The sequence below is a fragment of the Pundamilia nyererei genome, unplaced genomic scaffold (genome assembly GCF_000239375.1).
Source record: "Pundamilia nyererei isolate P.nyererei 1_Seehausen unplaced genomic scaffold, PunNye1.0 scaffold00024, whole genome shotgun sequence".
NCBI lineage: Eukaryota > Metazoa > Chordata > Actinopteri > Cichliformes > Cichlidae > Pundamilia > Pundamilia nyererei.
The window spans coordinates 2626010-2642789 of NW_005187425.1; the positions used below are offsets into that span (position 1 = coordinate 2626010).

General features: G+C 37.6%; 1 protein-coding gene across 1 annotated transcript in view; it reads left to right on the forward strand.

The window, feature by feature from the left end:
- The window catches only part of ryr2b (ryanodine receptor 2b (cardiac)), an 89267-nt gene extending 76086 nt beyond the window's left edge, over window positions 1-13181 (forward strand). The window contains 9 exon segments of the mRNA XM_013909395.1: window positions 141-277; window positions 1099-1159; window positions 1503-1649; window positions 1844-1978; window positions 2915-3071; window positions 3201-3265; window positions 6396-6496; window positions 8472-8523; window positions 10572-13181. Of these exon segments, the coding sequence (XP_013764849.1) occupies window positions 141-277; window positions 1099-1159; window positions 1503-1649; window positions 1844-1978; window positions 2915-3071; window positions 3201-3265; window positions 6396-6496; window positions 8472-8523; window positions 10572-10667 (951 nt within the window). The 3' untranslated portion in view covers window positions 10668-13181.
- The last annotated feature ends 3599 nt before the right edge of the window (window positions 13182-16780 follow it).

The following is a 16780-nucleotide window of genomic DNA, read 5'->3' on the forward strand; positions in this document are numbered from 1 at the left end:
TGTTTCGTTACACTTAGACTATGCAGAATTCAGTATTACTCCAAATACCATTTATCATTGTCTTGTGTAATTCATGTGACGATACACTGAAGAACACATTGCTTGCGTCACGATGCAAACATGTCTTCTTCCCTGTTCAGGTGATGGATAAGTACGGTGACTTTTATGGCTGCGAGAAGATAAGTGAACTCCTAGGTCTGGACAAGGCTGCTTTAGACCTTAATTCTGAAACAAAAACAAAGAAGAGGCTCAAGAGAGACGCTGCCTGGAGTGCTCTGTGAGTAGAGTTTGCAATTGTGCATTCTTAAAAAGATTCATGGGAAATATCTGAGGTCTAATGTGTCATTTATTTAGCTCTGCGTGCAATTTCAGACAAAATTATGGTGTAGTTTTTCGTTATTTATGACATTGCTATAGAAAGGTTTAATGCATGCAAGAACACAGTCTCATTTTCTATATTGTATATGCATTTTAATAAATACAAATAATTCTTTCCTGACAGGCCTCCATAATATGGATTAGGTAGGCAGCTGTACACAAAGAAGCTTGCAGTGATCGCAATAATGCAGCTACTTATCTGGAGGATAGCTAGTATACAGGCTGTCTGGGAATGACATAGAAAAATTTAAATATGAAATCGATACAGCCCATTTTCTAATGCATTTTACTGTGGAAGTGAATTGGACTACAAAATGGGTCCCTGGTGAAATACATTAACAGTCTGGGTTTATTTACTGTTATGTTTGGCTCTTGTGTGGGCCTTGTTAGTAAAATAACATTTCAGGCAAATGATTATTAATAGCCCGTGGCATTTTTAATAATGGTTCTGCGAACATTGTGTGCGTGTGTGTCTGTGTCTGTGTGTATATGTTATGTAACAGGTAAAAAAAGGTCCTAGAACATTATGCTGTACTTGAGGAAGAACATAATATTCTAAGAAAAAGCCCCATAACTGAGACTGTGTTTTTAAAAATATAAAAACACAGTAGGTCAAGGCTCTGATCTAAATCACTAACATTTTGACCTTGTTTAATTGTTCTTGTTATTGTCTATCACTTATTTTTTTTTATTAATTAATCATATCATATTTTTTTTCAGATGCAACTCCATTGACATGAAGTATCAGGTCTGGAAACTAGGTGTAGTTTTCACTGACAATGTAAGTTGGATTGCATCTAATAGTTTATGACTTTTGCTCAGTTTGGTTATAAGCCAAAGAAAAGGTGTTACAGCCTGCAATTTATGTTAACTATTTGGTTAATGTTACCAGGCAGTGGTTGTAAAACGTATCCGATATTTTATGGCCTATTCCTCTTTTGTTAATCTGTCATTCTACCACGCTACGATTTGTTTTGATAAAATTGGGCGTACAGCAGAGGAGGAGATGTTAATATCCTTTTTATTCCACTTATCTAAAATACACATTTGTCTCTTTATCTGTCCTTGTAATCTATATTGGTTGTGTTTCTTATGTTTGGTTGTCCTCGTGTGTGCACTTACAGTCCTTCTTGTACTTGGCATGGTACATGACCATGTCGTTTCTGGGACATTATAACAACTTCTTCTTTGCTGCCCACCTTTTGGATATCGCTATGGGTTTCAAGACACTTCGTACCATCCTCTCCTCTGTCACACATAATGGCAAACAGGTGTGTGTTTGTGCATTTGCATATCTGCGTGGATCTGTCTTTAATTCTCTCTCCATCAGTTTCCATGTGTGTTCATGGGTGCAGCTACAATGCATCCGATGTTTGCTTTCACCTTGTGAGGTTATATTGAGTAGTGTATTAAAGCCCGTCTGCCTCTGTCTGTCATTTTCTAATTATGTATGTGTGCTTGTCAGTTGATCCTTACCGTGGGCCTCTTGGCTGTTGTGGTGTACCTCTACACCGTTGTAGCCTTCAACTTCTTCAGAAAGTTCTACAACAAAAGTGATGACAAGGACATCCAAGACATGAAGTGCAATGACATGCTTACTGTGAGTTTAATGTGCATATTGACACACACTCTCCCACCACATATATCTGCCTCTTATCACCGTCGCTATCTTTTTGTGCTTATCTTTATAATGCAAACACAGCCACCCACCTCCTTTTCTACCTGCACAGTGAGAGAGGTAGAGGAAGGTTCTGACAGGGATCCCCATTGTTCAAATGAAAACAGCCTCATGTCTTATTCCATCAAGTTTTTTTTTCTATAAAATGATGGACACTTTGAGAGAAAACAGCCCCCGAAGCCTCAGCACAGCCCTTTGTTTGGCCACTCAAAATATTAACACCCCACTGCCTGCTCTATTCTAATATGGACTCCACTGTCACTCACATCTGCAGGCGGATGGGAAGTAAAAGCATTTGAATGAAGCCCTGTTAATATAGGAGGTGAGGGATATTACGGTAAACCCTCAGTCTCACTCACCGTGCTGTTGTATCAATCGCTCTACAGTCATTGCCGTACCATTTTAAAGATGAGTACAATGAAAGCGTATGAATCCAAAGCAGAAGACTTGTATGGAAAAATCTTTGATATTTTGATTTTGCTCAAATGCCTTGTGGAAAATATTGTCCTTGGCAGTTAAAGCACAGTGTAGCCCTTGCTAGACAACTTGAATGTTAATCTGTCTTGCCATATACTCCCCGAAGGGGAATACATGTCTGAGAAGATTGATGAGAAACAAAACTTGCACTATTGTTTAAAAATGTAGAAGTAATGGCAGTTTAATATTTTTTCTCCCCAATAGCAACAAACATGAATAGAGGGATGAAAATGCAGAGAATAAATTCTTTATTGAGCTTCAATATTAACAAGTATTCTTCAATACTTCACACCACTAGCAAAGACAGCCCGTTAAAGGGAGGAATAAATTGAGGGAGAAGTGCTCTGATCCTCATACAGAATGTTTATTTATTTATTTTAGTGTTACATGTTCCACATGTATGTGGGAGTGCGTGCAGGCGGTGGAATTGGCGATGAGATCGAGGATCCTGCTGGAGATGAGTTTGAGGTGGAACGGATTGTCTTTGATATTACGTTTTTCTTCTTTGTCATTGTCATCCTCCTGGCCATTATCCAGGGTAAGACACACACACGCACACAAACACACACACACACGGTGAATTTGTTTTGCAACTTAAAATTAACTGGAAATAAAGAATTTATCATGCATCAACATGTACTGAAAAACCTCATGCTGTTGCTCTTAGGCTTGATAATTGATGCCTTTGGAGAGCTTCGTGACCAACAGGAACAGGTGAAGGAGGATATGGAGGTGAGATTTGACACTTTGTCTCACACATTCACAGTATATTTCTATTGGTGATAGCCCTGTTATTTAAAAAAAAAAACCACTTGTTATTAATATACGCATTATATTGCAGTAAGCAACCACAATTTCTTTTGTTTGTTTCCATATTTTGAGCAAAATCAATTTCCAACAATACATAATCCAGCATTGTGAGATATAAATGTCCTATAAAAGCTTTATATTGTCCTTTGCACCATGTTTATGTAGCAGCAGCTTCTGTGGCTAAGTTTGATACCAGGGTTTGGTACTATGAAGCGATTTCAACATGCCTAGAGTGTCTTTCTTTTACCTGGATTCACTTACCTTAACACCAGCAATCAGAATAAGTGGTCACACAAAGCTGGTTATTAACTCAGGTTTCCTCTCTTTGTGGCACTGGCAGCATCTCAAAAACATAGATGGATAAGTATTCTGGCAGCAGAGTTCCTGGTTTTTGGAAATGAGGATAAAGCAATAATATGTAAAAAATATCAAGAGGTTAAGCAAATAATACTGACGAAACATGACAGCTTCTGCACACAAAGCAGTGTGTGTGAGAGGGAAAGTGCTGCACAGTTGTTTAGTATTATAAGTGCTGCATGAATGTGTGTATGCTTTTGGTGCTTTGGACAGGAAGACTGTAAAAGATCTAGTATATTAACAAAGTCTAGCCTATTTGAAGCCAGAAAGGAAAGTGGGAAAAATGCCAACTGTGTAAGTTGACAGACTTATCAGTTTAATAGCTCTACAATTAGGACAGGTAATCTAGTATTTAATAACGTTTTTGTTTTACTTTTTGTTCTTTCAGCTGCATCCTTTAAAGGTTAAAACATACAGATCATGCTTTAAAGCATATAAAACAATACAGTTCTTTCAAAATGATTTACAGTCGAGAGGAAAAATCAAGGAAAAAGTTGTAGAAGGAATAATCTGTATTTATGAAACACAAAGGCTTCAGATGTTGTTGAAAAACTTTAGACCATCCTACTATCTGTGCATAGAAGTCTGAGAGATCAAGGATCCCTCAGGCCTCAAATCAGTTGTTTTCTGAAGACTCGATTGGTCAGTAGGTGGTGAAACAGCATTTCATAGTACAGAAAACTCTGGTTAATCCTGAAGTTACCTGGATAAGATGAAATCCTGTTTCATAGTACAGACTTCAGCTGTAACTTAAGTATGTGGGAGCAAACAAACTGCACACATACACACATACAATTACATAAAGGAAGTACATTCAGTTATGGGACTTGTTTCACAGGAAACAAATGTACCATTAGCACTAATGAGAGGGTACCATTATCTCTTTCTCTTGAATGATTAGTGACTTGTCAGCACAGAAACTCTAGTCTGACAAAAACAAATTGTTGATTAAAAAATAATAAAGTATTCATAAAATATGCATTTGTTGTTTTCAGTCTTTCAGTCTTGTTTCTCTCATGTTTGAATGCTCATGTGCCCATACATAGAAGCTAGAAGGAGTAGAAAAACAAATGGAAATGCACTGTTTGTTATTTAAAGAATAGTTATTTGTTAGGGTTATTTTGCTGAACCCAGTGAACCAGGGAGCCAGGCTAAAACCCTCACTGGTATATCTATAAGGCTTTAACAAACCATGAGAATCAGAACCTAAAAACAGACATAAAGTTAGAAAGACAGTCTGACACTAGAAGGAAGCAAAAAAGCCCAAAGGTGCAGGAGAGGCAGCCAAGTAATCGAAAACTAGACCTTTGATTACCAGACTGAGGAAACAGGGTAGTACACTTAGTCTGACAAAACTGGTGAGCTACTGTCTGAAAAGAGTGTACTCATATAGTTGTTATTGTCATCAACATTTAAGTCAGCATCTGCCATTCCACATTCACAGAGAAAACAATAACAACATAAAATATAGTAAAGAGCTGTGGTTCAGCTGACTGCAAAACATTCAGAAGAAATTCAAGCAAAAATAAAATATTTTACAGATTGCTGAAGGCTGAATAGAGCAGATGCAAGCTGGGGCTGTGAAACTGTTAAAAATAGCGATACATTGTGTTAATTCGGTATAGGCTTGTGACAGTTTTTCCGACATCTTCGTCTAATGTGTTCTTGCTTTCTACTGTATATGTTATATTTGTCATTGTGTCACAAAATAAAAAACAGTGTCACAGATTTTACACCTGCTTTTCCAGATGTTGTATTATAGGGGCATTAAGCTCTGCTGCTCTCAGCAATGATAAATCAGGTTGAGCTCCATTCCACCATTATTTGCCATAAATAGAAATGACCTAAAATGCATTAAACTCAAAACACACATTTCGTTATTGCTTCTTTTCAATCACTGTCACAGCACAAACAGGTTCTTTGGTTTTCCCAAAGCATCTTTTTTTTTTTTTTTTTAAACACTTTGTCTTTGTGACATTGAAACCCCCAAACAAGCCAAAAATTGGTATGTGTCGATGATTGGGTCCCCTGACACAAATGAAACCATATAGTGTACGCATTTAAGTAACGAGAGGACTGCTATTATATATCAAGAAAGCCACTGGCTTAGCAGATGGCAGAACACAGAAGACCTTACTCATCAGGCCAGGACTCTGCTGTCTGTTTACACCTAAAGACTGGTGACCGCTTTTTCAGTTACAAGGATGTACACATCCTGGACAGGGAGGAACGCATGGTTTGAGTGGGGAGTCAAGGAGGGCATTTATGTGAAAACCCTAAGACTACATCTTCTAATGCTGTGATTGCGACCATGTCCCAACTCTTTGTGTGTTCAGCTGCTCATGGCTCATTTGAGTTTTAATCATTATACAACTGTCCTCTTTACAAGGCTGGGAAAGCTACGGTCAGATGATCAGAATCAACTTTCAGTATCCCCGAAGTGTTGCACAGTGGCTTGCAAAAGGAATATTAGGTTTCTCTTCTTACTTGTATTTTCCTTATGTGGGTGTCCTCTCAGTGCATTTGTTTAAGAAAAAAAAGGTGTCAGATTGTTGTGCTAGCAGGCTAAATACCACATTTGAATCACAGAGCACTAAAACAACGGGCTTCTGGTCTTTCTAATTTAGTCTGGGGAACATCATGTTTGTCCAAATCTGTTTCATGAACCATTGCATTTTACTTTCTCTTCCTGCAGACCAAATGTTTTATATGTGGAATGGGAAGTGAATACTTTGATACGGTTCCTCATGGCTTTGAGACTCACACGCTTCAGGAGCACAACCTGGCCAACTATCTGTGAGTTCATCAAAGCGCTGGTTTTATGCCTGGGTTTGATATCAACTCGACCTAATTTTAGAAATATTAAAACTAAGTTCTTACGCATTGGTCATGTTTACATTTGTAAGTTTTATGCATGCTTTGTCACCACTGAACAGTTATAAAATGCAAACATTATAAATCTAATTAACACACTTGGCTGTGTATCTGTATGTCTCCATAAATCATTGCTATAAGTTCATCTCCTTTCTCAAGTTTAGCTCTCAGTATAAAACTTTGTTTACCACAGCTTGCAATTCAGATTCAAACCACTGTCTTTAAGTTCTATTTTTCACTTATACTCAATGGCCACTTTGTTAGGTATACCTGTTCAACTGCTTGTTAATGCAAATAACTAATCAGCCAATGACATTCCAGCAACTCAGTGAATTTGGGCACGCAGACATGGTCACAATGACTTGCTGAAGGTAAAACTGAGCATCGCAATGGAGAAAAAAAGATGATTTTCAGTAAATTATTTTCTGGTTCAGCCGTTAGAGCCAGACAGGCTGGCCTGGGTTTTCCACACAACCACACAGATGGCATGATCAGAATTTGGCATTAACAGCATTAGATACGTATACATCCTTCCTCATAACAATGTATCAGGCTGGTGATGGTGGTGTTGTAATGGTATGAGCAATATTTTCTTAGTATCATCTGAACATAATTTAAACATCCCAGCCTATTTGAGTTTTGTTGACCACAGCCATCCCTTTATAACCACAGTGTACATTTTCTGATGGCTGATTAGAGCAAGTTCATGCACCATGTCACACATTTCAAATAATCTCAGACAGGTTTCCTCACTGTAGCTCCACAGTCCCCATATCTCCATTAAAGTACCAATGAGATGTGGTGGAAGAGGAGATTTGAATTACTAATGTACAGCTGAAAAATCTGCAGCAACAGATTAGACCAACATTTCTGAGGATTGTTTCCAGCACCTTGTTAAACCCATGCCATGAAAAAGGCAAAAAGGGATTCAACCTGGTGCTAGCAAAATATACGTAATAAAGTGGTCTGTGAGTGTCTCTGTGCTTTGTTAATCATTTCATTGTGATATGTGTAAGGACAGTCCAGTAAGAATCAAAACACCTCCTAACCTAAAAATACATGCATTTGACCAAACTCTGTATCCACCAAGAACACAGTTTATCTGTATATTATAAGACACCTATGTAAAGCTGTATGTATTACATTAACAAAGCCATAGTCATTTACATACACAGACTGCTCATTGAAATGCTCAAGAGTACCACAATAAGTACAATAGGATGAAACGCTAATAAAAATAAGAAAATGTGTGTAATAGAAGGTATTAAAGGCAGAAAACAATAACCCCACTCAAGCTTATTAAGTTGTCATGGTTAGAAAATGATTATCATTTTGTCTTTTTCACTGCTTTTCAGCATAACATGAAGGAACCTTTTCTGCTAGAAGTAAAAATGGTTACTTTGAAGGTGTCATTGCATTGTACATTGTTGCCATGTCAATAATTGCCTGTGGCAAGCGCTTTTGAGACTGATTAGTATGGATCTAGCAGGATGTGTTTGCATCCCCTGATTGATGGACTCTTCTTTGCTCATGAATATATATGTACAGTCGTGCCTCATTTGACATTTTTGGCTCACCTGATAAAGGTTTATAGGCTGTAGCATCATTACTCATAATTTAATAAACCAAAGGATCATTAGATTTCATTATTTCTTGCTTGTCAATCATCAAATAATTGCAAGTATTAAAGGTAATTTTAACCTGATCGTCAGGTTGACATTGCTGGTTATATTTCTGCATTTGAAATCCAATTTACATTCGTAATCATCATAATCCTTCTACTTGACTACTACATGAACAGTTTGTTAATTTAAGTTTTCACAGAACCAAATGAAATCATTGGTGGTTTGAAAGATTTGAAACTTGTTGCATAACTCCCCCTTCTGTGTCTTTGCAGATTTTTTCTGATGTACCTTATTAACAAGGATGAGACAGAACACACGGGGCAGGTATAATTGTCGTCTTTTTATAGCATGATCAAACCAAAGAACTAGATGTGCACTTTTAAATTTCCTAAACAATTACACTATTTTGACAAGATCAAATCCCAAAGTATAGCTTTCCAAAAATACTCCCTTCGTGTCTCAGTGACCTGTTATTTCACACATTTACCATGATAATGACAGAGCTGTGGTGTAACCTTTTCAACTAGGACAGAATATGCATTCACACTGTCTCTCAAAAGCCTTATCACTCCTGGCACGCATATTTTATAACAATATACATGCTAGATATTGCCATTATGAATACATCTCCACTTAAGCACAAAACATTGTGCAATTAGTGGCATGTTTTAAAAAGCTAAATCTTTACAGTTTCATGGCACAATTGCTCACAGTCAAAGAAAACTACATTGATTTAATCCACCTGAAACATTTTGAACTTGGGGCATTTCAAATCAAATGGGTTCTGGGACTTATTCCTAGATATACTGGGTATATTCTTTCAGCATATTGTTCTTCTCAGATATTGCTTGAAAGAGGAGCTGCTTGGTGGAAAAATATTTCTTTCTCGTAGGCTATGTCCTCTAAGAGCTGTCACTATTGATTAGAAATCCTGGCACATGCGCAGTCTTGAAGATTTTCTTTTACACCCTAGTTTCCCACACCGACCACTTTAGCACTGTCTCTACCATGCACATGACTTTCAGCCTTGCTCTGATTTTCTTCATCTACTTGTCTGCTAAAGAATGCAAGTGGAAACTTCTTGCTCCCAATGGCCATTACAGTCACCTAGTCAAAAAAAGTGAAAGGTTTTAGACTTGTCTGCGCACATAACAAAATAAACACTCCAGGATGCCAGTAGTCTTGCATCCTAATGTGCGCTAGATTTTACCATAAAAGACGAACTTTCTTCTTGTTACCTATTCAGCCATTTTCCTGAGTGTGCACATGAACTTAGCCACCATGAAATCAAAGCTTTCCCCAGCCAGGGTGAAAGTACTTAAAATGGAGAAACTAGTAGTCATCCTGGTGGCCCCAGAATGTGAAAACATGGTTCTTAATCATGATGCAGCTGCTGGTAGAGGAGCTGTGGCAGCTTTGGCATAAAGATGAAGTGTTGCAGCTGGACCATACAATCCTCCATTCCCCAGTGATAACCAAGGGTTATGCATGGCCCCTGAACGGGAATGCCTGGTCCCCCAATCCCCTTGTGGTATGTACTATTTAAGGAGCAGAAGCTCCTACAGCCTGTTGTACAGTTGAACAGGCTACATTTCAGTCCCAGTACATGGAAAACTCCCTAATAACCTTACCTCATGCCCTCTCTCTCATTGAGTCACAAAGGCTTCAAAGAGAGGGTTTTTTTTCCACATCCTTTGTTTTAGGGCTTTTAGATAAGAGTCATGTGACTCAAACCTGTCACGTTTCCATGGATTACTGACATGCACATGATTGAGGCAGTAAGTGAGGAAATGAATCTTTATTTGACAGCAATCTATAGGCTTATCTGATAAGTTAACAAAGTGTTTATGTTTTATTTTTTAGTTTAATCAATTCAATTACATAATATGTCTTCAGGACCATCTATATCCATCTAGTCATTAAAAAGCCAGGTGTTAAATGATCTAGTAAAACTCCCATTGGAGCTGATAGCTGAAATGTCTCTTAAGGTAATTTCTCTTAAGATAGCACTCCTCCTCCCCTGACTTCTGCACACAAAAAAAATGTGTTCCTCAATTTCACCATCTTGCGCTACTAACAAGGCAGATGAGAGCGTGCCTACTTTACATCCATGGGCACAAAGGCAGAAGAAAATGTCGAGGAATTCCCCCAAGTAAGGTGATAAACCCAACAGTGACAGCTCTTACTGTACATGGCTGTCTGTACTCATAGATGGAGCATGTATCTATTTCTCTGGCATGGTACAAGCAAACATAAAAGAAATGGAGCTTGCTAACTTCATTTTATTTTTCTAATTAGCTCACTGTCAAAGAATGTGTTCATGATGAAATTAATGACTTTTTGATAAATTGCTACTCTGTTGACCTTGCCAGGAATCTTATGTGTGGAAAATGTACCAGGAGCGTTGCTGGGAATTCTTTCCTGTGGGAGACTGTTTCCGTAAGCAATATGAGGATCAACTGGTATGAAATAACCTGAGAGGTCTAAAGCCTCCCTAGTGTCACAAGACAAAATCTGTCTCGATTTATGCCTTTGGAGTTGCTAATTTGCCTTCAGTTCTCTGTGTGTTTCTATAGTATTAATTTTAGATTTTGGCATTTTCTTTCTCTCACAATCAAGTATTTCATTTATTTTACTAAATTAATTGGAACCAAAAGATTGAGAACCACTTGTTTATGTTCTCATACAACATTAGTGTGTGATGCATGTATTAGCAGTCCTGTGGGAGGAAGCTATTCATTTGAGTGGTTTGTTAAGACTGCAGCACATCTGTAGTAATGAGGCTTTTTCTGTTTCATAAATCATTATCTGTCACAGTCAAAGCTGGCAATCGAAATTCAGTTTGAGGCATTTTTTTTCTTGCTGGATGTGTGTCATGTTTTCTAAATAAATTGATTTGTTTTTCTAATCAGAGCCTCCCATTCCTTCCTCCTGTGACATCCATATAAACACTCTCCCTCTGGCATTTGCTCTTTTTACTCTCCTCTGTTTCTTGTGGCTCTCTTGTCTTGTCTGTTGTGCTCATCTCTCCAGGATCCTTACCCTTCGCTCTTTGCTGTTCCCCCCTCCCGCGTTCCTTCTGTTCCCCTGCAATTCCTTGTATCGAGCTCTTTCCCACCATCATTGTCAGCTGTGGTGTAGCACGCTAGCAGATCTCTCGCCATTCAGGTCAAAACAATATTTCTGATACCCGTCTCTGATGGCCGAAAAGTCCTGAGGGAGTTCGTGGGTGTGTAACTCAATGACTAAAAGAGTGTGCTGAGTTTTGTTAAACTGTTAAATCATGCTGAGGTTAACAACAGGATGACAGGAGTTGGAGTGCCACCTACAGATATTGTCCTCATTATGCAAAGGTCACACTGAGTCGAACAGATGTACTGCTGCTATGGATTCTGGCTGTTTTTGAGTCATGACCATGGCACAGTATTGTTAAAATATTGTGAAAAAGGTGGGAAACTTGTGCTGTTTGTGTCAAAAAATAGTAGCAAGTACTCAATATTTATTTATTTATACTTTAATTCATTAATTAGTTTTAATTTGTTAAAAAAAACAACAGTTGCAAATGGTTTCTTTTCTAAACACATATACATTTTTCTGTCTCGAAGCACTTTTAACCTAACATTTACACACTCAGGCCCCAATGCGTTGAGGACAACTTAAGGTTCAGTAGCTTGCTCAATGATACTTCAACATGTAACTTGGAAGAGCCAGGGATTAAAGCAAAGGGATAAATGTGAGAGGAAAAAGGAAAGTTCAACATGCAACAACTGTGACAGAATTTCCATGTAACTTTAGATGTATATAAATGACTCAAGTGTGAGTTGTAGTCTGGCCATTCTTAGTTTTATGGGTCCTTTTCACAGCACAACCTTTATGTGCACAACGCAAATATCCCAGTGCTCGCCAATTCTGTGTCATGCTATATTTTCATGCTTTTTTTTTTATAGCCATGGTTACTGCTGACCATGCAGTTGTAATATTCTGGATATGATTGACTTCTCAAAAAATTGCAAATGTCATTGGTTTGTACAGAGCACCCAACCGATGGTACCAGAACTTGTCACTTTCTTTCTGTACCTCACAAATTACAGTAATCAGTGAATTGTGATGGATTGGGAGCTGCTATGTCTGTTATTGTTCTGATGATTACTATGTAACAGATTCTATGGACCGCCATTCAACATCAAACCACGACTGGCTGTGACTGGCGATATAACATTGCTTACTGCTTACAAGAGTCTGTTTAAACCTGTAATTTGGTGCATCTCGATGGCGTGTTGTAATGTTTGACAAATATATGATAGAAGCAGAAGATCTGATTTTGAAGAAGAGTGAACTGTACAGGGTAAGAATTCTAATCTTGAATTTTTCAAGCAGCTGATAACGTGTTGGTATTTTAAACATAAAGAAAACGTTCTCGATTGCCAGCCCTGGAAAAAGGAAGCCCTAACACATCTGAATGTGACATGTTCATTAGCCAGGATTTCCAAAAGAACAAACCTGTTTGAATCCATGTTTGATTCAGACACATCCATGGTGTAAATGCTCATGGCATTGGCTAAGTCATCCCCGTCAAGATATGTCTTCTAGCAGCACATGCAAACACCATACTGACATTTCAACAAGGTGAGGGGGGTCTTTAAGATCGTGTCACTTCTACACTACAGGAAGGCTGAACTTATTTAATCTGTTGCCACATTAGCCAAAGACCAGAGGTCGAGGAATGTGGAAAAAACCTCTAATCAAAAGCTTATTTAATTTGGAAAGATACCGTCTTCTAGTGAGTATAAAAATCAATCATGCCGTCTAAACACCAAACCCACAGACATCCAACTCCTCTTTCACGCCACAGATTTGCAGGAGACATGAGGTCCAATTTCATAAGAAACCTTCCAACAGTTGATTTACTAGTACACCGTGTACTTGAAGGAGGGAGTCTGATTCCATCAAAACAACGCAGATTAAACATACTGTTTATTGTATAATTGCCACATATGCCTGATTAAAAGATATTGTGGATAAGATTGATGTTTTTTTTGGAGCTGCCAAGCTTCCCCTTCTAGTCTTTAATCTTTCCATCCTGTGGTTGAGTAATGCCAGGTCTTTCAGGTCTGGATGCAGTTTAGGTTATGGAGCATCATTTAGAGTCTACATTGAATGAACAGTAGTACACTAATCCTGTGGCATGACATGACAAAACTCAGGTACTTAACTGAGAATGAACTTGAAACTAACTTGATAAAATTGGGTTACCCATGCAGATACAAAACTGAATTATCATTTTTGTATGAAAATGGCAATACATGGTAATAACCAGATGAACACTAGCTGAATGTCATGTCGTGAAAAAAATCCAGCAAAGACCTGACATAGAGATGCATCTGACCCTTCAGTTGATCAGAAATGGTCTCAGTGGAAGGGTGGCTGTTGAGATGCCTTTCTATAGGACGGGTAATGGGGACAAAAGACTAAGGTATGTCAAATTGTACAAGAACTAGACTGAAAATTAGATGCAATAGGTTTTATGCAGTGGTGAATCTAAATTTGAAATTTATAGTTCAGATTGTTGTCAGAATTTCTGGATGAGGCAACCAATATCCAAAGACGAGCTGTGGATTTCCTTCAATTATTCCTGTAGACTACTTAAATAAATTACAGGAAAGCTTGCCTAAGTATGCTCAGGCTGTGTTAAATGGTGGATACCAAATATTGTCTTTTGAGCTGTTTTTGCCTCATATAATGTTTTTGCATTTTAATTGGCTCCATAAGTATTTGGACAGGGACAACTTTTTTCCCCTCATATTGGTTCTGTACATTACCACAATGAATTTTAAATGAAAAAACAAACAAACCAAACAACCTTACAAATGCAAGCAATATCCAATTTAAATATTGTTACCCCCAAATGAAAGGTGACGGTCTACACATTACTTCCATATCCATTCTATAACTATAATTGGAATATATTTCAGTAAACGGTAAAGAAAAAACTTTTGTCAGTGTCCAAATATATATGGACTTAACTGTATGTTTGCACATGCCGCTGCACCTATTTCCCATTTTACTAGCAAGATATAAAGGAAATGAGGGGTAGCTTGAGACTTTTGCAAAGCATTGAATACCAGACAGTTACACACACTTTTTGAGATTCATGTCATGCACCAGGGAAAGACATTTCCTTTCCACAATAGTTTTTTTTTTTAATTTGAAAGTGCAAACTGAAACTTTTTGGTAACTTCATGAATTTCTGTCAGACCAAAATGTGCCAGCAGTAAAAGAGTTGTTACTTTTTTTTATTCAGAACATAACAGAGTTGAAGCAGCTTCTACCTGCACAGGGGACAACTTGCTCAGTTATGTCTTTTCCTGCTAATATTACATTTGCATTTTTTTTAACATGTTGCTTGTAACTGTTTACATATGCTTGAGTATATACAGTAAGCTGAGCCTTAAGTGCATGAATTGTCTTCCTATGTTCAATCAACCTTTTGTTACATCTACATTTTTGCTGCATAATAAAAATTGAAAGCAGCTGTCGCTGGTGTCATACAGCACATAACAAAGCCAATGGGTCTGTCAGTGACAGAAATAATATTAATATTAATCTGACCTCATGACATTTTTAGGAAGAATTTAGGGCATGAAATCAATGGTATGGATCTATTATTCATAGCCTTCAGGTTTGCATAATTCAAACACATTCTGGTTCAGTATGTACAGCCAACAGTAAGGAGTCTCCTGACCAGATGGTTTAAGGTTGGCATGCAACAAAAATGTATTCATAAAACATTGTAAAATGATATGATATGAATCTGAGGTACGAGGCTGGATTATTCTGAATGTTGCCTCAGATACTGGTTTGGGATGTGGTGCCTCTGCACCCAGATATATCATGGAGATGTAATCTGAGAGTTGTAAATCAATAAAAGATGACAAGAGAAAAGAAAGTGGGGGAGAGAATGGAGCTGTGAATTTACTCATACCTGAGGCCAAGAACCCTGAATTAAATATGAGATGCGACTCTTTTTGTGTGTGTGTGTGTTACTGCCTCTGATTTCATTTTTGGAGCTCTTATCTGCAACTGTTTCACACACAGCAATGTGTGTTGCAATTCTTTTTTTTATCGTAATACACGGCAGTCCTCTTTTTTTTTTTTTTTTTACATGTTTATTTAGAGTCCTAAAACTCTAAATATGTTTATGTGGAGTTTTAGGACCAAATCTGTTGTATTTGTTTAAATTGCATATTTTTGAGGTACAAACAGCCAGTTTCATCCTCTCAAAGAAATCTTATGCGACGACTGTTCGATGTTTATCTGAGAGCTTTTTAGATAAACATAAGCTATTATCAATTTTTTTATGCTGACATCACTAGACACTCTTCCATAGTGGCTTTCTTTGTTCAGTCCCTTTTTACTGCTAAGTTTGGAAATCACTTGATGCCTGGCTGCTGCTGTGCTGTGGATGAGGGCTTCTTAGGGAGAAGCAAGGGTTGAGTTTGGGCCATGCATAAACAATAATGGTTGTTTTTTTCGTTTTTCTTTTAGGGATAGAGACTTTAGATAAGCACAGCTCTTATAGACTAACCCGGTATTATCTTCTTTACAATTTTTCCCCATGCCAGTGCTGTCACACCAATTTGTGTCTCGTTATCACTAATATCTGCTATTCACAGAATCTTGACTCTATGAAATAACTTCAAATAAATATTTACAGCTATTTGAAGTCATCAAGACAACCTCTGATCTGAAAAGTGCTGCACCAGAACTCAGCCTAATGGCACATGTTGACTCACTCAGGTTTTTGTTAATTAAACCACCAGGTTGTGTAACTGTAGCCAAACAAACTTGTGCATATCCAAAAAAAATCCAATGATATCTTTCAGATAAAATGGGGATTTTGGAACAACTTGTCTTTGTTAAAAAACACACACAGATGTTGCATTTGGATAGCTCTGTAAACTTGATTGTTATGAGGGAAGCCAACAATAGTGAGGATCTTACAAAACCTAACTTTGTCTGAAGTGGCGTTTCTGGCACATGTAATTGAATGCAGCCTCATAAATGCCTTAAGTAAAACCACTAAGCTACAGTACCAGTGGCTGCATTAAATTCAATTCTGATGGTGGCAGATTAAGTACCTGCTACAACAATTTTGTGCATCAGGAAAATTATTTGCCCTTCTGGTCATATGCAACTCCATTAGTGCGTTTTCAGGCTTTGGAGCATTATTAAAGTGCCATTTACTCACAGAATTAGTTCTTAAATTGACCAGAAAAATAACCTACAGCAGCATAATACACTACAAAGCATGCACCTCCCTTTTTGGACTTTTTTTCTTTCTTTCCAGATTTCCATCCTTACATATACTTCTTAAGGTAAAGATTAAAAAAATGTAGACCTTGTAAGGTTGTGAAACCAGAAATAACGAAGGAAATGAGATGATTGAAGATTATGTTCTCAGATGTCTGTGCCTTTGAAAATTTTAAGGATGATCTGCTATGCATTTTCTCAACAGAGACATTTGACCTGCTGTATATGCAGGTATATATTCAAGTTGCCCTAATTGGCAGTTTATTAAAAT